General features: G+C 56.3%; 1 protein-coding gene across 2 annotated transcripts in view; it reads left to right on the top strand.

The window, feature by feature from the left end:
- COL5A1 (collagen type V alpha 1 chain) overlaps positions 1–23940 on the top strand; it is a 209079-nt gene that overhangs the window by 125896 nt on the left and 59243 nt on the right. For both annotated transcript variants that reach the window (XM_010372767.2, XM_010372766.2), the window contains exons 21-31: positions 166–219; positions 940–984; positions 1485–1538; positions 1795–1839; positions 2875–2928; positions 8193–8237; positions 10286–10339; positions 15435–15479; positions 17947–18000; positions 20360–20467; positions 21370–21423. In XM_010372767.2, coding sequence (XP_010371069.1) covers positions 166–219; positions 940–984; positions 1485–1538; positions 1795–1839; positions 2875–2928; positions 8193–8237; positions 10286–10339; positions 15435–15479; positions 17947–18000; positions 20360–20467; positions 21370–21423 — 612 coding nt within the window. The remainder of the gene's footprint in view (positions 1–165; positions 220–939; positions 985–1484; positions 1539–1794; positions 1840–2874; positions 2929–8192; positions 8238–10285; positions 10340–15434; positions 15480–17946; positions 18001–20359; positions 20468–21369; positions 21424–23940) is intronic.

Genomic DNA, 23940 nt, shown 5'->3' with positions numbered 1-23940 from the left:
ACAGCAGGCTGGGAGGGAGTCTGGACCTCGCTGCTGGGAGGCCAGGAGGCCTGAGTCACCAACTGGGGTTCTGGGTGGAGTCAAGGCCAAGCGGGCATAGGGGACAGAGAGGAGGGCTGGGATTTCTGCCCGAGTTTAAAACCTATTTTCCCTTTCCTCTTACAGGGGCCACGTGGTCTGCTTGGGCCTAAGGGGCCTCCAGGTCCTCCCGGACCTCCCGTAAGTCCTATCGCCACTCTGCTTGTCTGCCCCCATCTTGGCCTTTGAGACCCCACCTCCCAGCCGGTGGCCACTTGGGCACAGGGACAGGAAGTCTGTGCTGGCCCCTCTGACACCTGCCTGCTGCCAGTGTGAGGCATGAGTGGGACACTGACGTTCAGACGCTATAGACACGGTCCCAGCAGGTGTGGCCTCGCAGGTGGAGGCCCAAGGCTGCCGGCCTCACAGCTCCGCTTCACCTCGGCTGCACTTAACTCCTGACAGACAGCATATGCTATTTTCAGTTATAAGCAGAAACCCAGGATGCCACGTTTCTTCCCTGCTAGAAAGAACTTCCAGCAGCTTCTGTGAACATTCTGGAAGGAGGCTGAAGCCCTTGATGCCATTGGGGCTGTGTCTTGGTGGGCAGCTTCCCCAGGGCCAGGCCTGCCCGCTTCAGCCTTCCCAGCCCCGTGACCTGGTTTTCTAGAACCTGAGGCCTGCCCCGTGGAATGCAGGGGCCTGGAAGCTCAGTTAACCTTTAGCTGAGGGTTACCGGGGCTGACCAGTGGACCTCTGGGAAGGGATTTGGACTCTTGTCTTTTCCTTCCCCAGACAGCATCCGTCCTCTGATTCTTTGTAGGACGGGCATCTGAGCTGAGTTGAGTGGGATTTTCCTTTTGAGTACTGTGAGTTCTTTCGCATTCAGTTACATATTTTTCTTCTTAAAATCGCACGCAGGGTGTAACGGGTATGGACGGCCAGCCGGGGCCGAAAGGAAATGTGGTAAGTCCCTGGGATCCCGTGGCCTGGCTTCAGGGGCATTTTCCCTGGGCACACTCCTTGCCCCGCTAGGGAGGTCCATCGCTGTCCACCTCAGCTGGGAACGTGAAGGGCAGGTTGCAGACCCTCTTCTGTGGCGCTCACCTTCCAGTGGCGAGTGGCACCCGGAGACTAGCATGACGTGGTGACTTGGGAGTTTTCTGCCCGATAAATCATTTCTGGTCCGTTCCTCTCATGTGTTCCTTCCTGGACGGATGTCTGGGTGTATTTGCATAAACGAGTTAGTGCTCACTCCATCAGAATCAACCTCCACAGCCTCAGAGGTGCCTGGTCCTGGTGCTGATCTCTGTGGTGGGACTTGGCCGCCTTTCCCTTCCCCCTGGCATCAGGCAGTGGGGAGCAGTTTGAAAGAATGGGAGGCCAGTGAGGGGGCACACGACACCCAGGGAACGGGGTCCAGTTCCCAGAGCCCCCTTCAGTGCCTTTGCTTTTGTCTCCTGTAGGGTCCCCAGGGAGAGCCTGGCCCCCCAGGACAGCAGGGTAATCCAGGTGCCCAGGTAAGTGAGCCCGGGAGAGGCAGCTCACGGGGATCCGGCCGTGGGAGGCACATGTCTTCAGCCCTGAGCCCTGGGAGGGAGTGGTGAGCTCTGTCCCCGCCAAGTTGCAGCCCCTCCTCTTATCTGGAGGGAGACTAGGACCTGGGTTGGTGCCTGGATGAGGGAGACATCAATGAGAAGATGGGCGGATGGCAGGGCAGGATTCTGAGTCAATCAGCGCTCTCACCTTCCCTTCCTGGCTCTTTCTCCCTCCTAGGGTCTTCCAGGCCCCCAGGGTGCAATTGGTCCTCCAGGAGAAAAGGTAGGTGGGCCTGGGCTGTGTTGCGGGCCACTGCCTGCCTGCAGTTGAACTCCCTGGCCTGCCCCGAGAGGACCCCTGGTATCCACCAGCTCTCAATGTATATCTTGGTGCTCCCAAGAGACGCCAAAGCTCAGAGTGCCAAGAACTGGGCCAGAAGCATGAGGAGAATCTTGGATCCGTGTCTCACTGATTCATACATTTATTCACTCATTCATTCTCTAGTATGTACAGGGGTTGCTGGATTTAGCAAGGAACAAAAATACAGGCCATGCAGTTAAATTTGAACTATTGTGTATCTGAAATTCAAATTTAACTGTGCATCTTGTTTTGTTGTTGTTTATTTTGGTTTAGTTTAGTTTCACTAAATTTGACAACCTGACTGTATCTCCAGAGCCTACTGTGTCCTAGGCCCTGGAACGAGAGCTGGAAGCACTTGCCCTTCTAGAGCTTGTCGGTTAACCAGGCACAAGATAGTTCAGGTAGCTTAAAGCGCCTTGGTTGCCACCAGCAAAAACACCTCCAAGGCGTTGGTTCTGAGTGCATGACAATCCCCGGGGGGGCCTGAGAAACACAGAGGGCCAGGCTGCTGCTGGGCCTGGGACCTTCCAGGAGCTGGTGTTTATGGGATGCTGAGGCTGTGGGCCTTACACGGCGGGATGGCCTGCCCCGCCCTGGGGTGCTTGTGTGAACAGACCCGGGAGGACAGGGTGGTGGGAGCACTTGAAGAAGGCACAGCACTGTAAGAGCAGCGGAGGCCGGACGATGCCCTCCTGGGCCCCAGCATGCAGCAGGTGGATGTGGAGAAGAATGGGGGCACTTGGTGGGCTGATTCTGTTCCTACAGCAAAACCTGAAGGTGCTCAGAACGGTGGAGCTGCCCCTGGGTGCTACTGTGGCTACATGCCTCACAACCGGGGACCCAGTGCCTCTGACCACACTTCTCAGCAAATGCTGTGTGGGCAGAAATGTTGAACAATAACCTTGGGGGCCTACAGAGAGGTCAGGTGAGCTTCACGGAGTCTCTGGTTTGTTCTAGGGTCCCTTGGGTAAACCAGGCCTTCCAGGAATGCCCGGTGCTGACGGACCCCCGGTGAGTAGCCCTGCCCACCTCATCCCTGCATACTCTCCCCACCTCATTCCTGCATACTCTCCCCACCTCCTCCCTGCGGATAGGGGTTGTGGGCCCAGGCTCTTTGGGGTTGCTGGCCGGCACTGACTCATCCTGGCTCTGTTGATGAAGACCCGTTTGGTCTCCAGCTTGACTGCTGGGTCATTCTTGCGTTTGGACACCCTTAGCATCATGTGTTTTAATCAACGAGCGGTGATTGCACGAGTAGGAATATTAGCTCTTTATTAGGGTGTGCTGATTAATTACCGAAGTCAGGCCTGCATGCTGAGCCGTGAGGAGGGCTGGGCCGGGCTCCAGGCCATCGCTTGCATCCCCAGGGTTGGAAGCGAAGAGGCAGGGTACGTGGTGTGTATTTTTAGTGTTCACGCACTGAGAAGGGAGGTGGTGAGCAAACGCGTTTGCAATGTGTGCAGGCACAGCTGTGGAGTCAAATTAGATTCCGCCTGGAAATAGCGAGCTGGTGACAAATCCAATCTGTGGCTAAGCTGTGTGGAGGGCGTAGGTGTGAGGAAGTAGAGCACACTCAGAATGTGTACGTGCGTGCGTGCACACGTGCATGTACACGAGTGTGAGCTGATTTGCACCCACCGCCCTCTGTAAGTGCCTGCTACGGTTTGGGTTTTGATGATTCAGTTAATGCTGAGTCTATTTCACAGACGAGATTAGCAGAATTAATTATTGAAGACACAGTGTGCTGTATGGTTTTAATAACACTGTTGAAAACTACACCAGGAAGTTAAATATGTTGACGATTATCGGTGACTGCTCACCACGCAGCATCCCTCAGGCTGAGTCAGTCGGCCCAGTGACTCCCACATCACAAACTGCCCTTTCTTGATCCGAACAAGCAGAGTGGAGCCTTCTCATCCCCACGTGGGCAGCTGTGGGGCCCCGTGGTCACCTGGCCACGTGGGAGTCTGTGTACTGAGCAGTTCATCTTTTCCAATGTGTTATTTGTGCCCTTTAATTTACGTTTCATCACCCTGTCTAATGATCAAAGCGGCACATCTTATTATAGAAAATTAGGAAAATAAATACAATTACAGTAAATTATAGCCACCTTTGATCTCATCTCCTGATGTAGCCATTGACGGCCGGTGGACGTGTGTCCCTTCCAGCCTTTTTTTCTGTTCCCGTACTGCTGGCTGTGATGTCCATGGAGTATGGGCCGCGATCTGAGTGGAGGGCAGCTGGGCCCAGAGCCCTGCAGGGAGGAGGGGACCTGGGTGTGACGTGGGCTGTACCCCTCTTTCCTTCTGCGGGGAGGAGGGGGGCCTAGGTGTGAAGGGGGCCGCACCTCACCTTCCTGACAAGATCATTCGCTCAGCCCTTAGCTGACCTAACTTGTTCTCCCTGGAATTCCCTACCCCATGTTGAAACATCCAAAGAATTGGGGTCCCTAAAGAGCCTGCAGTTTCCTTTTATATTCTTTGGGGGAAAGAAGGGCCTTTAAGATGTCCCTTCCCCGGCCCGAATTTAAACCTTAAAATGTGAGCGTAGGTGGACCCCATTCGCATGAAGGTGCGTCGAACAAAAGGAAGCCATGGGCAGGCCCAAAGACAGCCCCAGCCGTCTCACACGAATCTGGAGGAAAGAAAAGATTTTTAGAAATTCTCCTTTACAAAGGCAGCACATTGAGAGTAAACCCTACAGAGAGAGTTCTCTTTTTTTCTTGCTTTGGTTTTGGTTTCAAAGAAAGGAAGACTGACTTAAAATCCATCAAGAAGTATGAGGTGCTTCGGAGCAGACTCGATACCTTGAAATATGTTGTTGAATAATTCCTGATAGCACACGCTGGGGAAATGGTTAAGTGAATTATGGCTCAGTGAATATATTCCTGATACCATATGCTGGGGAAATGGTTAAGTGAATTATGGCTCAGTGGAATATATTCCTGATACCATACGCTGGGGAAATGGTTAAGTGAATTATGGCTCAGTGGAATATTACAGAGCCAGTAAGAATTGAATTTAGACAAATACTCCGTGACATGAGAAAATGCTCACAATGTAATATTAAATTAAAAATGATCTACCATGCCAATGGCACATGCATATATGCAGAGACAACGGATGATTCTATCATACAATTAGCCACAGCCACTCCGCGCAGTGAAGTGATGAAGGATTTTAATTCCTCTTCCACTTGCCTAATTGTCTAAGATAAACGTACATTACTTTTTAAATCAGAAAATATCAGATACAAATAATGTAAGCTTTATTATTTTCCCATTACAGAAGCACTGCTCATTATAGAATACTGGGAAACGCACACAAGGAGAAAGAAAGGGGAACACGGCCCTGCCCGGCTTTGCAGAAAAATCAGTCATGGTTACCTTGTGACGTTTCCTTTCTGCCTTTTCCTGTTCACACATGTTTAATAAGGGAGCTTTGTGCTTCCCCCCACTGCCTACTCCCATTCTCTATCTGTAACTGAAAATATACCTAAAGGAATTTGGCCTGGATGGGAGTGGAGGCCGCCATGATGCCGGCCGCTAACTCTGCGTGGCGCTCCCTGGATAGGCGCAGTCCTGAGCACTTTGCAAACGCTCTGTGCGTTTCTGCAGCAGCGCTGTGTGCAGTTGTGCTATTATCTCCAGCCTGGAACTGAGGAAATGACCACGTGGAGAGGCCTGGGGGCTTCCTCGAGCAGCCGTGGCTGGGTCTGCCCAGTCCAGAGCCAGGCTCTTGGCCCCCCTGCAGATCCACCCGCCAGGTCCTTCACAGAAAGGTGTCTGTGCTTGATAGAAACTGTGATAAAGGGCCACAAAGAACCCCTCCTGGCCACCCTGGTCCAGGACGCCCTCCCGTTGGCTCTGTCCAGGTCCAGCCCGGCCACCGTGAGGAGCTGGCGCGATGAGCCTTGTTTCTGGAAGGCTGCGTTGTGGCCAAGCATGTCCCCTCCTGGCTGGAGCAGCGGATGGGGTCCCGCAGGTGCCTGGACTTCCTCAAAGCCTCCCTCAAGGGGAACTTGGCACCCTCCCACTCACTTGCTAGATTAGCTGTCTGCAAAGGCATCAAGTCCAACTGGACGGCTAATAAAAATTTAAAAGTCACATACAAACCATTTAATTCAGGTGACGAGACTTGGGTCTTCTGAATGCTACTGTGTCTAGAGAGAGTCTCAGATCATCGTTAGGCCACTCAAGGTAGAAGAGCATCTCGCCACCCTCTCATGTTACACCTGAGGAAGCAGGAGGCCCAGAGAGGGCAAGTGACCTGCCCAAGCTCACACAGCAGGTTGAGTGTATTCAAAAGTAGAACCAGACCCCGCCCTGCCGGCCTTCTCGCCACCCCACCCGGCCTCTTTCCTGGAATCCTTGTTGGTGGAACTGCATTTCCACACAGTGAACATTGATGATCTTTCTGTTTTTATCCTGGACATTTGGCTCACTGATCCTGAGCTCACAGGCATTAAACCGAGTGACCCGTTTGGGTTGGAAGGTCAGAGAAACCTGCATTCCTAGAAATGGAATTAGTACAGGCCCAGGCAGGCAGGAGACACAGGTCCTTCCTAGGGCCTTGGCTGGGCACCTGTCGCGTGGGGCACAGGTCCTCACCTTCGCTCGGCTCCCCTCCATCCCCGAGGCCAGGTGGAGACCCCAGGGTGTGGGTCTCAAATGAGGCACCTGTTTGAAGACTTATGGATGTGCTGGGACCCCTTAGTCAAGTTACACGCCTTACCCTCCACCCTGCGCGCCTTACCCTCCACCCCGCATGCCTTACCCTCCACCCCGCATGCCTTACCCTCCACCCCGCATGCCTTACCCTCCACGCCGCATGCCTTACCCTCCACGCCCTGCGCGCCTTAGCCTCCACCCCGCGCACCTTACCCTCCACGCCCCGCGCGCCTTACCCCCCACCCCCCGCGCGCCTTACCCCCCACACCCCGCGCGCCTTAGCCTCCACCCCGCGCGCCTTACCCTCCACCCCATGCCCCTTACTCTCCACGCCCCGCGCGCCTTACCCCCCACGCCCTGCGCGCCTTAGCCCTCCACCCCGCGCGCCTTAGCCCTCCACCCCGCAGAGACTTGCCCTCCACCCCACGCATCTTGCCCTCCACCCCGTGCGCCTTAGCCCTCCACCCTGCGCGCCTTAGCCCTCCACCCCATGCCCCTTACCCTCCACGCCCCGCGCGCCTTACCCCCCACGCCCCGCGCGCCTTAGCCCTCCACCCCACGCATCTTGCCCTCCACCCCGTGCGCCTTAGCCCTCCACCCTGCGCGCCTTAGCCCTCCACCCCATGCCCCTTACCCTCCACGCCCCGCGCGCCTTACCCCCCACGCCCCGCGCGCCTTAGCCCTCCACCCCACGCATCTTGCCCTCCACCCTGCGCGCCTTACCCTCCACCCCGCGCGCTTTACCCTCCACGCCCCGCGCGCCTTACCCCCCACACCCCGCGCGCCTTAGCCTCCACCCCGCGCGCCTTACCCTCCACCCCACGCCCCTTACCCTCCACGCCCCGCGCACCTTACCCCCCACGCCCCGCGCGCCTTAGCCCTCCACCCCGCGCGCCTTAGCCCTCCACCCCGCAGAGCCTTGCCCTCCACCCCACGCATCTTGCCCTCCACCCCGTGCGCCTTAGCCCTCCACCCTGCGCGCCTTAGCCCTCCACCCTGCGCGCCTTAGCCCTCCACCCTGCGCGCCTTAGCCCTCCACCCCGCACCAGCCTTGCTTTGCTTTTGGTTCCCCAACAATCAGAGATTCTGAGGTTTGCAGACAGCTCAGCAGTTGCTAGTCCAGGAAGCAGTGATGCCAGGAACCTGGTCCCAGCTTGTTAGTATGCAGATTCATCTTGTTAGGTGACCTGGGGAAGAGGCCCTTGTTGGCCCTTTCCCCACTCATGGGTCGCTGGTCTGTGGACCTGCACCGCAGGGTGGGGCTGGCTCTGGCCGGGTCAGGAGCCACCGTGCAGGTCACCTGTGCACTTGGGGGTTGCTGCACACTCCCCAAGTCGCTCTGACCGTGGCTGGGGTCGGGCCAGGGTCAGGCTTATTGTTTCCATTTTGCAGATGAAGCAGTCGAGGTTCAGGGCCTGGGGGAGGCCCGGGAGGCCGGGCTGTGCTTGGCTGCCTGTCCGGCTGCTTCAACTTCTGGTGCTCTTGGTTTTCCTGGGGAGGGAGGGAAATGGGCTCCATGATCATGGATGCTATGCAGGGAGGGGAAGCGAGGGAGGTTGCTTTCTGGAGTGGCGCTGACTAATCAAGGCTTCTTCTTTTGTGACAGGGACACCCTGGCAAAGAAGGCCCTCCAGGAGAGAAAGGAGGTCAGGTGGGTGCTCGCTGCGCCCTCCTACCCTTCAGCATTCAGGCGGGGCGGGTCCAGGTGCTCTGGGCTCAGCCTCTGCTCAGGGACGCCCAACTTGGAAAGGAAGGAGCCGGGGACACTCAGACCTTCCTCAGGCGTCTCCACCAAGGGATCCAGCCTAGGGGGCACACAGGCCTTTTCTCTGAGAAGCGGGGCATCCGTCTGGGTCACTGCCCCTCACCGCACCCTCCAGTTGCTGTCCATGACCAGATCGGGTGCCCAATGCCAGATCGGGTGCCCATGACCAGATCAGGTGCCCATGACCAGATCGGGTGCGGGCAGCAGGGCAATGTCTCAGTGTTCAGCTCTGGCCTTGAATCTGCACAAGCTGGGTGACCTTTGAGTTTTAGGGAGATGCTGCTATGAACGGGGACAGACTGCCAGGTGATGCCAGTGCCAGGGATGGGGTCTTTCTACAGATGCCTGTGTCCGGCACTGTGAGCGGCTCATGGTTCCTCCTGCAGGGCCTGCTGGGCCTGCGAGCGTCCCATGCAGCGCGTTCACAGCGCCTTCTCTCCACTGTGATTCATGACAAAGCTGCCGGGCTGCAAGTGCCTCTGTGGGAAGAGCCTCCAGACGGGAGGAGTAGACAGCAGGGACTACTGTTGCTGTCCTGGTGTGCCCCAACCTTTGTTCACCCCAAGACTGCTTGTGTGTTGAAACCGCACACTGAGCTCATGGTCATCGGGAGCCTGGGGCTGAGGGCGGAGGCCCACCTGCACCAGGGTTCCAGAGGCCCCATTTGTCACAGGCTCTGGGATCGGGCCTGACTAACATTTATCTCTTGAAGCAGGGCCTGTATAGGCAAGATGGGGTCTGGGGCTTGGTCCCAGCGCCCCCTGCCAAGGGTGTAGTGGGCCAGGACTGACCCTCCAGGGCAGCAGAGCTAGTGCCAGTCCTCTCAGGGTTTCCATTTCCAGTGCCAGGCCTGCTTGGCAGTGGCACTTCTCCAACGTGCCGCCCCTGAGACCCAGCAGGGTCTGAGATTCGCCACTTCTGTCCTGCTTCCTCTCCTGAAAGTCACAGCAGCCACTGGGGTGAATCCTCCCCTCGGCCCTTGGCTTCTGTTCACCATGAGAGACCCTGTTCCTGCTGCCTCCAGTGGGTCGTTTACCAACCATCCTCCCTGGGTACAGCCTTTTATCATCAGAGGTGGAGGCAGCACCTGGGGCCACCAGAGATTGCACAGCACCCGGAACTGGTGCTGACCGGCGGTTGGCACGTGGAGCCCACAGCACAGGCCCGCTGTTCCAAGAGCTGGCATTTCAGCTGGGACGAGAGGCATTCATTTACTCCTTGGGACTTCCTGAGTTCCTCTATGTGCCAGGCATCCTGTTAGCGATGGGATACAGCAGGGAGCAGGCACTCCGGGGCCGGGTCTCAGAACTGCAGCCTTGCAGAGGAGGCCACCAAGCCTATCCTGTTTGGGAGCTCCAGCTGCTGCCATGACACCATGTGGAAAGGGGGCTGGGAGGGAGGCGGTGGGAGCCGTTCGTCATGCCTGTGTCTTGGGCTGGGGCAGGCAGGGCTGGATGCCCACCCCTGTGAGCTCTAGATGAGCATCAGCGAGGCGCTCGGCCGCTGGAGAATGTCTCTTCCCTGACAGTCTTGACCCTTCTCCCAGCCAGAAGCACTCCTGATTTATTTCAAGGTCCTGAGGCTGGGGATGCATTTCTTTAGGGACAATGCTCCTTGCAGAGCTCCAAAGCTGGTCTTGTATCATCTCACCGTTCCCTCAGCCTATCCCTTATTTCCCTGACTGCCAGGTGGGGCCAGCGTTTGCTTCACCTCTGTGTCCCGCTCAGCATGAGACACAACCACACCTCCACCGTCAGTGCAGGCTGGGAACACCAGCGTGAGTCTCCCATGGGGGGCCTGTCTAAAGGCTCTGTCCTGGGATGTTCGCCCTGCTCTCAGCAGGAGGGCTATGCCAGAACTCTGGAATTTCCTGATGTTCCCCAGGCACCTCCACACTGGCACGGGGCTAACGGTCTTTTTCTCTTTGGTTTTAGGGTCCACCTGGCCCCCAGGGTCCAATCGGCTACCCAGGTCCTCGAGGAGTCAAGGTGAGAGAGACTCATGCCACTCCAGGTCATCCCGGAGGTCAGGGTTGGGACTGCGGGCCTTGGCGTGGCTGGTTGGAGGGAATTCTCTGTGGTTTAATGTCCCTGCTATTCAAACTGGAGTAGCCCAGTCCTCCTAGTCACTTATGTGGTTGCTAGGTCTCAGGACAGCGGGCCTGAGCAGGCGAGGGTGTGACCAGCTGGAGTCAGGAGGGCTGATACGGAGCGTGGGACAGTCTGCAGTCTGTGGTGATGAAGCCAGGGGCGCGCTGGCAGCCATCTTTCAGGACGGGACACATCCTTTTTCTTCTTGCCTCTTTTATTGTTGCCATTTGTCAGGCTTCTGCCACTCTCCTCATAGACAGCAGATCCCAGCTGATGCCAAGAGCCTGGCCTCTTTCCTGGGGAAGCTGGGACACATTTCTTCCCAGCCATTTGCACATTCCGAATGAGAAAGAGAGTCTGTCTCCACTGATAGCATCTGGGCGGGCCAGCCCTGTCGCAAGGCGGAGTTCATGGGAGCTGTCCGTTTATTCCCAATCAATTGTGTTTCTGCCATGAAGGGCTCTGACAACCTCGTTACATGGGACGCACGGCTCCAGAACAATATCCCAGACACAGGTGCCCTCCGTCACAGCCCAGCTAACTGTGTTTGCTCTGAGCTGGGTAATGCAATCTCGAGTTGTGCAGCTCTCTGGACACGGCACGTTCTGTGTAGACAGACATACGCCTAGGAGCATGCGGACCAGCTCTCTTCTTCCTCTGAGAATGGGGACTGGCGGCATCTTAAAGGCTTATGATGACTCTTTCCTTCAAGATGCTTTTAACTGGATGTGAAGGAATATGTGTGTATATATAGCAACTAGTCAAGCCTGAGGGATTTGTAGAAACGACTCGTCAGCTCCGCTGCCCTTCACCCCCCTGCTCCAAAGGGCTTTATGCTTTTCAAACACTGTTGCACATCAGAAGTGTGTGGCCGCCCTGGGGCATGGAGGCCGACTGGAAACTGCTTCCTGCTCCGCATCAACCCTCCTGACTCAGGCTGGTCACGCCCTCACCTGCTCTGAGAGCCCAAGACATCAGTTTTCAGTGAGATGCCCCAAAGTCCACTAAAATCGAGGCTGCTGTCAGAAATCAAACCAGATTCGAAATCATGTGCCCCACCCTTGTCCCCAGGAGGCCCCGACTTCCATTTCCCAGGAATGAGGACATTCCAAGTTCATGAGGTACTGAAGAGAGACCTCCTAACGGTTGGGAGCCTGAGGCGAGTTGGGTTTTTCCCTAAAGCCAGCTTCTAGCAGCAAAATGCCTAGCAAATTTTATAAGGGTGATAATTTAGCAGAAATGCTGATGATGTGAGTTCTATAGCATGTTTATTTTACAAATTCCTGTCGCATAGCAGGAGCCTCTGCCAACTCCCATACATGGCTAATTGCATAATGCTGCTCTGTGAGCTAAAAAGGTGTTTGCTTTAAAATGTTTATGGAGAATGCTCTTATCTTGTCTATCTGATTAAAATTCATTCATGACATGAGCAATCCAGTTAGACTTGGAAGCAGAGGGTGGAAGGAAAACTGAGGTTTAAAATAATTTTCGTCGGGGAAAACGTTTCTCATACTCCTGTGCGTTTGGAAATGTGAGTGGTGTTGGCGCCTCACGAGCTTGGCCTGGGTGGCGGGGATGGCGGCAGGGCGTGGGATTGCGTGGGCCAAGCTGCCGCCGTTGGAGGTGAATAGTCCTCGGTGAGAGCGGGCCCGTTATTTTCCACCAAAGCCCTAGTTTCTTCCCAGGAAAAGGTTCTTAGTCCACTGGGGCTGCTACAATAAAAAGACCCTAAAACGGGTGGCTCGTAAACAACAGGAAATTATTTCTCACCGTCCTGGAGGCTGGGAAGTCCAAGATCATAGCAGCAGCAGATTCAGTGTCTGGGAAGGGCTGCCATCTGGTTCCCTGATGGTCCCCTCTCACTGTGTCCTCACATAGCAGAAGATGGGGGACGAGCACCCTGGGGCCTCTGGTGAGGGCACTAATCCTAATCACAGGGGCTCCACCCTGTGACCCAGTCACCTCCCCACGGCCCCACCTCCTAGTTCCATTGCCTTGGGTGTTGGGGTTCACCATAGGAGTTTTTGGTGGACACAAGATGTTCAGGCCACAGCAGGCTCCCTTTGTGTTCCTCTGAGCTCACTGACCTTTGGCCCGCCCCCAGGCTTCCCTCTGCCTTGCACTTCTGAAGAGGCATCCATTTCAACCTGGCTGTCAACAGAGTCAGATCCACCCTTCGTTTAGCCCCCAGCTGCTAGGAGGTTGCCAGGCGGCCTAAAATAGGAGTTCACATCCAGGCCTTGGGCAAAAGCCTGCCCCTCTCTGGGCTATATGCACATCTAGCCCCAGCCGTGCTGCAGCTCCTAAGTGCTCCTTTGTGGGGCGGCTGGCTGGCCGTGTCACAGATGCTCCAGTCCAGCCCTTCCCAGCCAGGGCCACTTCCTGCATGACTGGGGAGTGCTCTCTAATGGGAGGTGCTGCACACCCTACCATGCACACAGCAGCCCCAATGTCAACAGCCCCATGGCCGAGAAACTCTGGGAAGTGCTGGTTCTGTCTAGTTGGTCCCATTGCTCTGATGGGGATCCTAAAACGCTAGAACTGTAGGACCGGGAGGGGTCTCAGGGGGCCGTGGTCCTACCTGCCTGCTCTCAGCAGGGCGTGGACAGGGTGGGAGCAGCAGCGTCCCCCAGCCTGCCCAGCGAGAGGGAGGAGAGCCGGTGCCAATGCCCCCTGGATGCCGTACCAGGGAGTTTAGTGCTCCTGAAAAATAATGCCAGCCATACAAACCCCGTCCCCCACGACTCACAGCAGGGAGGGGCAGCTGGACATCACCTTGCATTTAGGATCAGACACTGCTGAGCAGGCTCAACCCCGAGTGTATTCGCAACCACACCTGCGATTTTCCTGTGTGCTTCAGAGGAAATAAGCAGCATCTCAAGTTGCTATTCTATTTTGCAAGTATGGTGAGAACTCAAAATTGCCCTAAGAAAAGAAAGTAGCTCATCTCCTAAAAAGCCCTTCTCTGTGGGGTTCTGGGGCTATTGTGTCTGAGGCGATGCCGCACCGTGGTGAGACGGCAGGTGGTTTTCCAGGGCCCCAGCTCTGTGTCAGCCCTCATGGGCCTACCTGTTCTCTTTTCCTCTGGGGGCTTCCAGCCAGGATTGCTTCGGAAGAAGGCGTCTGTAGGAAAAAACCATCACCAAGTGCTTAGAAACCACTCGCCTCTCAGCAGTTGGCCCAGCTGAGTCACTTCTCACCTTCCTGGGCTGCCCGGGCCCACAGGTGCTGCCAAGTGACGCTGTGCTCAGTGGGGGCAGTGGCCTGCAGCAGGCTGTTCTGAGCGTCCTCGTGGCTTGGCTGGCCGTTCCCACTCGGCCCTGGAATACTCATGCTGTGTTTGTCCAGTGCTTCCTCCCCATCTTGAGGTCCATGTCCTATCTCAGGCTGGGGCAGAGACTAGCTTGGGAGAGGCTTGTTTGGAGTCGGCCTCCCTGCCTGGGCCAGTGCTGTTTCTGAGCTGTGCCCTGTCCCCCCAAGGCACCCCATACTGGCCCGCATTAGTGTGCCAAGTGCCAGGCCAGGTGAACCAGAGCTGCTTCGAGCCCACCTTGCCCTCCTGGCTGCCTCCGCCCTGTGCTGGGCGTGCAGGGAGGTGTCCCAGGCCTCTCTGCTAGTGGTGGCGGCCAGGAGTGGAGCAGACAGCAGACATGACTTCGGCAATGGTGCGTGCAGGCATAGTGGCAGAGCTCTTGTTTGTCCCCTGTGCTCCAAATCCTCCAGTGATTATGGTTCAGGGCAACCACGCCGCTGCCCTGTCTGCGTGGCTGAAAGTGCCTTGGAGCTGGCACTGGAGTGGAAGGTGCTTCTGCAGTTACATCCGCAGCTCCTTGGGAGGGCCAGGGCACGCAGCCCAAGCCCAGCCACCTCTGCAGAAAGGAGCATCCCTTCCCAGAGCCCCTCCCCCTCCAGGACCTGGGGAAAGGCCAGAACTGCCAAGTATGTGGGAAGTTCTGACCACCAGAGGGCAGCCGGCAGCCCCTGCGTCCTCCAGTGCTCTGTGGCCCTGGCTTCAGCCTCAGCCTGGAATCCCAGTGCGGGGGGCAGTGTGGCTTCTCTCTCTCTCACATCCCATGGGCAGGTGGCCTGAGGTAGCCCGAGGTAGTCTCTCTAGCTAAAAGTCACCCTGCTGGGAGGGCTGAAGTCAAAGACATTAACGGCAAGGGTGCGGCTGCGTAATTCTACCCACAGATTTACCTCCACTGCCCCAGGCCCTTGGCACAGTGAGAGCGTCAGAGAAATAGTCCTGGCCCCCGTCCCAGAAACTCCTGTTCAGCAAGGAGGTGGGATGGTGTGTCCTGAACTCATGACAACTGCAATAAATGTAATTATCATTACTTAGTAATATCACAGTATCATCTATTCATAACACAGAATTGCAATACTCTGATGGCACTGGGCTTCTGGTTATTGACACCTATTGTGTGCTGGGTGCTAGGTGCTGTCCTGAGGGCTTAGCAGGCATTTCCCTCCCAACAGTGGTAATAAGTTGAGGGTTGTCATCCTCTCCACTTCCCAAATGAGGAAACTGAGTCTCAGGCCATTGTCAGAGGCCATGGAGGGGGAGCTGGGACCTAATCAAGTCTACCTGACTCAGGCTTCACTTCCTGCTTCCTCCCAAACCTCTGAAAGGTGGGGGTGTTTCTAGAAGATGATGCTCTAACGGGAAGCAGGAGGGGTGTGTTGGCTGTGGGGTGTGGGCCCTTGGAAGGGCAGATCCAGAGCTTGGGCTGGAAGGCCAGGGATGGGCTTGGGTCTTTGCATAAATAGGAGTCAGTGGAGTCAGCCCAGGAATCGTGGACACGCTGGGCCTCCCAAGGCCACAGGGGGACACGTGGGAAGAAGTGTGTTGAGGGCAGGGCGCTGGCCTCATCTGTCAGCTTCGGAGAGCTCAGCCCGTCTTGACACTTGGGACTTGGACCTGCGCCTGCAACAGCTCTAGGGAGGCTGAGATTTGTAACCAGTCACTCCTTTTTCTTTTCCCACCACACAGGGGGCCGATGGCATCCGTGGTCTGAAGGGCACGAAGGGTGAGAAGGTAAGTGTTTCCTTGGAGCTGTGGAGCCCTCTGCTTAGTCCAGAGCCGCATTCCAGCCGGCGGGCCCCTCCCACAATGCTTCTTCCATGAAACCAGCTGAGGTGGACGTCGCCTCTGAGTATTGAGGGGAATTGATGCCACTCTGTGGAAAGCGTCTGTTTGCAGACGGAAGAACAATAAGTTGAGGAGGATGGGCCCTCGGGTACCCTGGAACACATCTCCTAGCAGAGCTGAGTGGGTCCAGGGTTTGTGCCTCTGCACAAGAAGGCCTTGGCCCCAGAGAAAACACACAGGCCCCCACGTGCCTGCGGGGGCCAGTGGACACCTGTCACCCTCCCCACTCCCAGGTGGGCCGCCCTGCCTGGCCGCTGGCATGAGGGTCCATTTAGTTGTTAGACATTCTTCCCTGGGCAGCCCAAGCAGCAGAAACTCACCGTGCAGCTGAACCAGGCAGGGAGGGAGAGAGGCCGCGCCATCGGCCATGGTCTGTGGGTGCACGTCAGGCCTAGCGGATCACTGTGGTGAAAACAAAGCTAACTACACCTGCATGCATGCCTGCCAGAGTCAGGAGGTTGGGTACAGCCTGCAGCGGCGACAGCCTGAGCCACATGGAGCTGCGTGGCCGGCCACCTTTCTCTTCTCACTCTGGTGGAAGGAAGCTCAGAGCCAAATCCAAGGCCCAGGTATGACACAGATTTAGGCCTCAGGGCGGCCTCACCATGCCACCCTCCCCACCGTGGCCTAACAGTGCGGGTTCACCCTGCCATGCCCTGTAGCCATGCAGTACTTGCTTTCCATAAAGCACATTGGGCCCCTTCGCTGGGCAGACCCTGGGCTCTCCCCTGGCCACGGTGGCCTGCGGGGCTGGAGTATGGGTGCTGGCGTCTGCTGCTGGGATGGTCCACGTGCCGAGACTCCTTATTTGCCACCTGTCGAAGATGTCGCTTGGATCCTTTCTTGTGAAATCTGCCAGCCTTAAAGCCATTCCCGAGGGGACACATCGAGTGGCCACAACTGAATCAGAAATGACGCGGCAGCAGGAACGCCCTTGTTCCATGGCGTTTGCTGAGAGTGCTTGTCCCTGGTTTCTGTTCTTAGTGGCTGCCCTTGTGGGAGGACCAGCCAAGAGGTCTGAGCCCGTGCCATCTCGGTTCCTTCCTGAGGGTATCCGCACAGCGGAACCCTAAGTCTGCATCCAAGAAAGCTGAGCCGTTTGGCCTCTCCAAGAGCACTGATTTCTACATGGAGCCCGTTGGGGCTTCAGAACACGAGGCCCTTACGACACAGGGTCTCCATCCCGTTGGTCCCCAGGGAGGCTCCCTCACCTGAGGACCTTTCATCCTTTCCAAGGTGGCTTCACAGAGTCCAGCTTTGCCACTTGATCTTGTCACATTTGTCCCTAACCAGAGACAGGGCTACTTGAGATGATATTGATGAGGCTGTTGCAGACGCCTTCTTGCCAGGACAGCTACCGCACTGTTCCCGAGGGCCACGCAGGCAGCCCGAGATGGTCTGGGGAAGGAGGAGAGCGGTGTCAAGGGACCGTCTTTGTGAACTTCTGCTTTATTTGTGGCCACTGCTAAGCTTCCAGCACTGTGTGAACACTGCGAACAAGGGCCTTGAGGTCCTGGGGGCCCTGGGAGCTGGCGCTGGCTGGAGAGGGCTGGATTCTCACTGCACAGAAAGCTGCCTCCCTTGCGTGTGCTCCCAGCCAGGCCTTGAATGTTTACGACCTGGCTGAGTCCCCAGATCCCGTCCTTTCACTCTTTTTGGATCAAGATGTAGCCCCTGAATAATGAGAGGAAAAGCCCAGCCAAGAGCCCTGTCTAGGAGCCACCCGTGCCCTCTGTGGAAGGATCTGAGGGCTTTTGCCCTGTGGTTTCCTGGATGGGGAAAGTCTAGACCAGGGACTCGAACGGACAGCAGGCCAGCCTCACTTGTGTCCCAGATTCACCAGTAGGCCTGGGGTGTGTGGGCCGCCGACTTCCCCTGCCACCCCCAGGAACAACCCCCACCCTTCAGAAAGCACTGCCTCTTACTGCAGGCCTTAGGGATTCTTTGCAGGGGCATTTTCATCCAGCTCCCCATCCTCAATTGTCACCCCCTTTACCCGTCGCTTCAGTGCTGATGGGATGCCACAAAGTGCACTGAGAAACAATGCCGGGAGCTCAGGGGCCTGGGCTTGCTGAGGCCTCACCATGCAGAACTTTCAGATTCAAACTGGGCCTGCCTGAGAAGCAGGGACGCAGCTCTCTCCAGCTTCAGAATGTTATAGCTGGGAATGCAGACCTCACGGGAATGCCATTCTCGAGGGACGGGCCCCAAGCCCACCCTCGAGTCCGGGGTGTGCGCTGCCTCCCAAGGGTGGGGGACCTGGTGCTGAGTGTGGTGGTTTGGAGTGGGGAAGGGACCACCAGGGAGGGGGTCCTCTTGCCTAGACTAAGGCACTCTCTTGTCCCGTATTCAGGGTGAAGATGGCTTTCCTGGGTTTAAAGGAGACATGGGCATCAAGGGTGATCGGGTGAGCATCTCGGGTTTGGGATCTGGGCTGGGGAAAGGCCAGGTGGCCTTCGCCGTGTGGGAGGGGGTGGGCTTGGCCATGTGGGAGGGGGTGGGCTTGGCCATGTGGGAGGGGGTGAGCTTGGCCGTGTGGGAGGGGGTGGGCTTGGCCGTGTGGGAGGGGGTGGGGATGTTTGCTACCACAGGGCAGCTTCTCAGAATGGACGTAAACTCTCGGTAGAGATTCCTGGTGGGAAGGGGACAGTGGCCTGGAGCCCAGGGCCCGACTCTCTCCAGCTCCTCTTCACCTCCTCCTCCTCAGCTTGCCCCTTGGGGACTGGGAATAACCTGTGGTCGCCAGCTCCTCCACCCAGTGTCCCACACAAGGGGTCAGTGGGGCTGGGTTCACTTCTGGCCGCTCCTGTGGATTGCAGAGTTATTCACCTGACTCGAGCGATAAACCGTGCCTGGGAAGAGAAAGGAGAGCAGCTCTGGAAATGACCCAGTCTACCCAAGGAGCACAGCTGCTACCCAGGCCAACAGGGCCGGCACCCACAGGGCAGCACGCGACGTGGGTCTAGGATCCCTGTGAGCCTGGGGAGCATCCTGGTCCCCAAACAGTTTTTCAGGGGCCCTGGGACTCCCACACAGTCCTGCGGTCTGTGATTTTGGCTCAGGAGAAGCCACAGCAACCTGGCTTGTTTTTAAATAAATGATTTAGCTCGGCTCCAGAGAAAGCCGGTGGGTGCTGGGAGGGACCGGGGCTTGCCGGCAACCACAGAAAGCCACAGGCTGCACATTCCTATAATTAAAGAGAAGGTGACACCAAGGGCATGAAGGAAGGGTAGGGAGCTCTTTGAGCAGCCAGGGCGGCCAAAAATCTCTTGGAGGTTTCCCCAGTAACCTCTCAGTGAGCAGGAGCCCGGCAGAAGGAGCCGAGATGCCTCGGCCTCCGGTGGGCACAGCCGTGGTGACAGCTGTGCACGCACCGGGACGGACATCTGTCGGCGGTAGCATGGCTGTCACCCAGCTGCTGCAATCGTCCTCCTGCAGCGCCGGCTCGCAGGTGGCTTTCCAGAACAGGAAAGCCCCACACACTTGGCGCTTCGTCCCAACCTGGCAGGCAAAAGGCAGAGGCAATCTGCACCTCTGTGGGAAGGAAGGGGGAGGAAGGTGGGGATCTGTTTCGCAATGCTGTCCCTGTTAAGTTGCTGCTAGAGGCACCCATTCTAGAACTTCTTTCGTAGTGGAAGGCTCCTGAATCCCCACATCTCAGCGGCCTTTCAGTTTGATGGTGAAAGTCCTTTTCTTCTCCTTTCTGATGCCTCTGTTCACACATGTGGCGTCCACATGATGAGGGCGCAGCTTCAGAAGAGATGACACACATTCCTGTGCCAGGGCTCCGAGAGTGGAGCTCTTGTTGCCATGGGACAAGGGTGGGATGCAGGGGTGGGACCCGTCCTGAGCCAGGGAAACAGGACCCCACATCCGGACCTCTTCAGAAAGCACAGCCTGGGGCTTTGCACCTACTCGGTGCTCTGTAAATGTGTGCAGGATTATTTTGTTGAACGAGAGGAACGTCTCTCAGGGACAGAGAGTTCCTGACCCAATGACAGGTTAGAGCTTCAGAATGAGGAAGTTATTAATTTTTCTCTATCTGGGCAATACACATTTTTGTTGTGGACTTGAACCACTACTTTACAGCTGCTCTTGGAGACAGATGATCAGAGGAGGATTTGTCCATTGCTGGACAAAGGGTGCCCGGAAGGGCATTTAGAGACCCTGCCGTGGCACTACCATTGCCTGGGCAGACTCCAGAGCCCTCTCCCCGTCTAAGCCCTGAGCTCCCAATCTGTAACTTGGGGAAGTTGGACGAGGTGGAATTTAAGCCTGTCTGTTCCTGGGATGCCTCCTGTGGCTCTCCCGTTTACTGGTTATGCCCAGGTAACTGCCCGATCGGGGCTGGGGTCCACTTCCATACCTCCTAGGGTTTCAGAAGAAGCAGCAGCTCCCAGTCACTCTGCTCTATTTGGAGAAATAGCAATTCAGAGCTACTATTGTTAACCAAAGTTATTTTAGCCAAGAGGCACTCAATTTAGAGAAGGTAATTGGGAAGTAGGAGCAGGCAGCCTTGAGAAAATAAATAGCAGGCAACCTCGGTGCAGAGACCAGCTTCCACAGAGCCCGGGAATTCGTGGCACAATGTGCTCGTTTGGTCAGTAGCTCCAGGAGCAGCTCGGCGACCTGAGTGAGGCGGAGCTGGTGGAGCAGCTCGGACCACAGGGTGCCTGTAACCCGTCCCCTTGCTCTCACAACGGTGGTGGAGAATAGTGTGTGTGTGTAGGGGGGTGTCCTCTTACCTCCTCTTTTCTGGCTTGCAGGGGGAGATCGGCCCACCCGGTCCCAGGGGAGAAGATGGCCCTGAAGGCCCGAAGGGTCGTGGAGGTCCCAATGGTGATCCTGGTCCTCTGGGCCCCCCTGGGGAGAAGGTTTGTGATGTGGGACGTTCAGCCACTTTCTTGGGAGGGATCTGACAGGCCCTTCCCCATGGCCTCGGGCTCCTGTTGGCTGTGGCTGCCCTAGGCATGGGGTGGGGGTAATTCCTGAGCAGGGCTCCTGTCTCCACCCTGGGCTCTCGCTGCTGCTCCTGTGAAGCTGTTTGTTGAATGAGGACCCTTTCCTTGTCCCAGGTTCAGCCCTTCCCAGCCCTCCACCATTGCCTTGGAGAGCTCCTTCCTCCCAGTGGCTACAAAGCCTGCGTTCTGAGCCCCAACATTCCAGGACCCCGTCCTTGTCACATTCCTACCTCCACACCTGGGTAATAACGGTGTCCCCACCAATGGCCTGAAGGTGTGGCAGCCTGGCAGGAAGGAAGGCCGGAGTCCTCGGAGCAGGCTCTGGGGCATGCAGCCATCCATAGGCCTGCAGTTTCCAGCTGCGGGAGGCTCCTGGGCCAGCCACACACCCTGCTCCACCCTGTTTCCACCCTGGGCTCTGGCAGGAATGGTGCATGCAGTGGCCCAGACTTGCCGCCCCATCCTGCCAGGTAGACCCACACAGAAGGGCTCAGAGGTGTCCCGAGATGAAGAACACTTTGAGCTGGGGCACTTGCCTCTAATTGCTTTGCTCCACAGTGGCACAACCTCTCCTCCAGGGGCCTTCACTTGGGACAAGTGCAGGGACCATCGGGTACCCGCTGGACTTCATGGGTGCTGGCAGTCACTCCCCACCCAGGGCAGGCAGGGGTTCTGCATGATGACGTGTGCCCCGGCCTCTGGAAACCACACCCTCCTCCAGGCCCCTGCCAGAACGCATGTCCTTTCTCTCTGCTCCGAGGAAACGGATGGAGCAATACCGTGCTGGCCATTAATGCAACTCTTTCTTCCCCCAGGGAAAACTCGGAGTCCCAGGGTTACCAGGGTACCCAGGAAGACAAGGACCAAAGGTAACTTCTGGACGTGTTAGGTGTCCCGGGACAGGTGGACGGATGTTCCGCCAGGTCTCCCCACCCTGCATCCAGCCACGTTAGGTGTCCTGGGACAGGCAGAGGGATGTTCCAACGGTAACTTCTGGCCGTGTTAGGTGCCCCGGTGCAGGCAGAGGGATGTTCCGCCGGTAACTTCCGGCTGTGTTAGGTGCCCCGGTGCAGGCAGAGGGATGTTCAGACGGTAACTTCCGACTGTGTTAGGTATCCCGGCGCAGGCGGAGGGTTGTACCGTCAGGCCTCCTCACCTCGCATCTGGCCATGTTAAGTGTCCCGGGACAGGTGGAGGGATGCTCCAGTGATCCTCCTAACCCTGCGCAGGTTCATCTGCTCCCTATCCTTGGGGGCGTGTGTGACACTGTGGCTCTCAACCTCCACCACGTTCACTGCCTTCTGCATTAATTTGCTGAGTTGAAAGGAGGCTTTTGGGCGATGAGTCTTCTGTCCCAGGCGGCACAGGCACCTGGGATCCTTATGGGGTTCTCCTGGAGTGTCCTGCGGTCTTCTGCACCTGTTGCTTGGCTGGTGGCCCTTGTCCCTCGGGTTGTCCATACCCAGAATCCATGGGACAGTTGCCTCTCAACTCCACCACACTGGCAATTTGGAGGCTATTTGCTCATGATGGAGTATAAAAGAAAAAGGAAACCTTTCTTATGTGAAATCGTGTTCAGGTTTAAGTGAAACAGCTCCTTGAGGCTTTGGAAATCATTGAAAACGTTATTTTTTTTTTTCAAATCACACATTTTATTATTCATGGTTCTTCCTTAAAGAATAACCAGCTGCCTGCACTGGAGACATAATTAACAGCTGAAGCTGGATCGTCTTTCTCAGATCTGCCTGTGCCTGAGGCATCTCCTTTTAGCCTCGGTACCTTTTCGGTCTCACTGGAGCAGTCTTGTTAATAGGAGGATGGGCGTGGTGGCCTGGGGCTTCCCTCCAGGTATTTCCATTCTTATTAAGGAAATGCTGCTATCCGTCCTTCCTGTGGAATGTGAAGCCCCCTGTCACGGGTGTGTAGACGCACACCCCACATGCAAGAGAGCTTGCTATGAAACAGGAATTTCATTTAGGATTTAACGGTGGCTCATTGAACGTGGGTGTGATGTAGCTGCTGACCGCAGCATCATCACCCGAATGTGGTCAAAGGGGCTGATGGGCACTTTTCTCTCTGTTAATACACATCCCTCTGGGGATGGAGAGAAGAGGAGAAGTTTGGGAGAGATGGGTGGTCTAAATCAAGTCCAGGCAACTTTTTGGAAAGGAATGGCACGTGTTTCCTGGGCAGAGACTAGAAGTAGCCATCAGTACAGTGACCTGGTTTCTGAACTGAGCTCTGTGTCACTTGCACTGAAGTTTCCTGGGTCCCGCCCCCTGCCTAGATTGGCAGGTGAGTGTATGAGTGGGTTGGCTGAACTCAGTCCCCTGTGAGAAATACAAGGTTTGGACATGTGTGAGCTCTTCGTGGATACAAGTGTGCATTCAGGACAGGATTTTAAGCCAGGCAAATAGAGACCTACCAAAGACAGTGACCAGCGCCAACCCTGCGGACAGCTGAGCGGCCTCACTGAGGTGATGCTTCTTGCGTGGGTGTTTGGATATTCACCAGGTCAGAGTCCCTAAATCCATCTCTGGTCTGTGTGCACCTTGCAGACTTCTAGAATTAAAGAGCTGGTAGATGCTACAGTCAGTGCATAAATTTGCATTCATTCCCAACTCTGCAAGCTGCTGTGCTTTATTTAGAGGGATTGTGGGACGCCAACACAACATGCATGAGGCACAGAAAACACAATGTCACAGTGCGATGTTCATGTCTCACCTCAGTTCAGCTCAGCAGTGTGTGTCCCTTTCTCCCAAACACCAGCCACCCTCCTATGGACACGGGCGCGTGGGGGATGGTGGCGGGGGAGGGAGCATGATGAAAACTCCATTTGGGTTTCTAGAGCTGAAGCTTGTGAAATGCTTAGGAAATATTTATTGAGTAGAGAGGATGGATAGAGGGGATAGGTGGGTGGGTGGGTGAGTGGAGGGGTGTGGATAGGTAGACAGGCAGATGGATGAATGGGTAGGTGGGTGGGTGTGTAGGTAGATGGATAGACAGATAGGTGGGTTGGTGGGAAGAGAGGTGGATGAAAGGATGGGTGGGCAGGTGGGTAGATACGTAGATGGATGGATGGGTGGGCAGGTAAGTAGACAGGTGGATGAATGGAGGGGTGGGTGTATAGGTAGACAGGCAAATGGATGAATGGGTAGGTGGGTAGGTAGACACATAGATATTCACATAGGTGGGCTGCTGGGCAGAGAGGTGGATGAATGGATGGTTGAGCAGGTAAGTAGACAGATGGATGAATGGAGGGGAAGGTGGATAGGTAGACAGGCAAATGGATGAATGGTTAGGTGGGTGGGTGAGTAAGTAGGCAGGTAGATGGATACATAGGTAGGCCAGTGGGTGGATAGGTGGGTGAATGGATGGGTGGGCAG

Source organism: Rhinopithecus roxellana, chromosome 16, assembly GCF_007565055.1.
Source record: "Rhinopithecus roxellana isolate Shanxi Qingling chromosome 16, ASM756505v1, whole genome shotgun sequence".
Classification (NCBI taxonomy): Eukaryota; Metazoa; Chordata; class Mammalia; order Primates; family Cercopithecidae; genus Rhinopithecus; species Rhinopithecus roxellana.
Note: the sequence above shows the minus strand (reverse complement) of the source record. Positions and strands in the feature narration are given on the sequence as shown.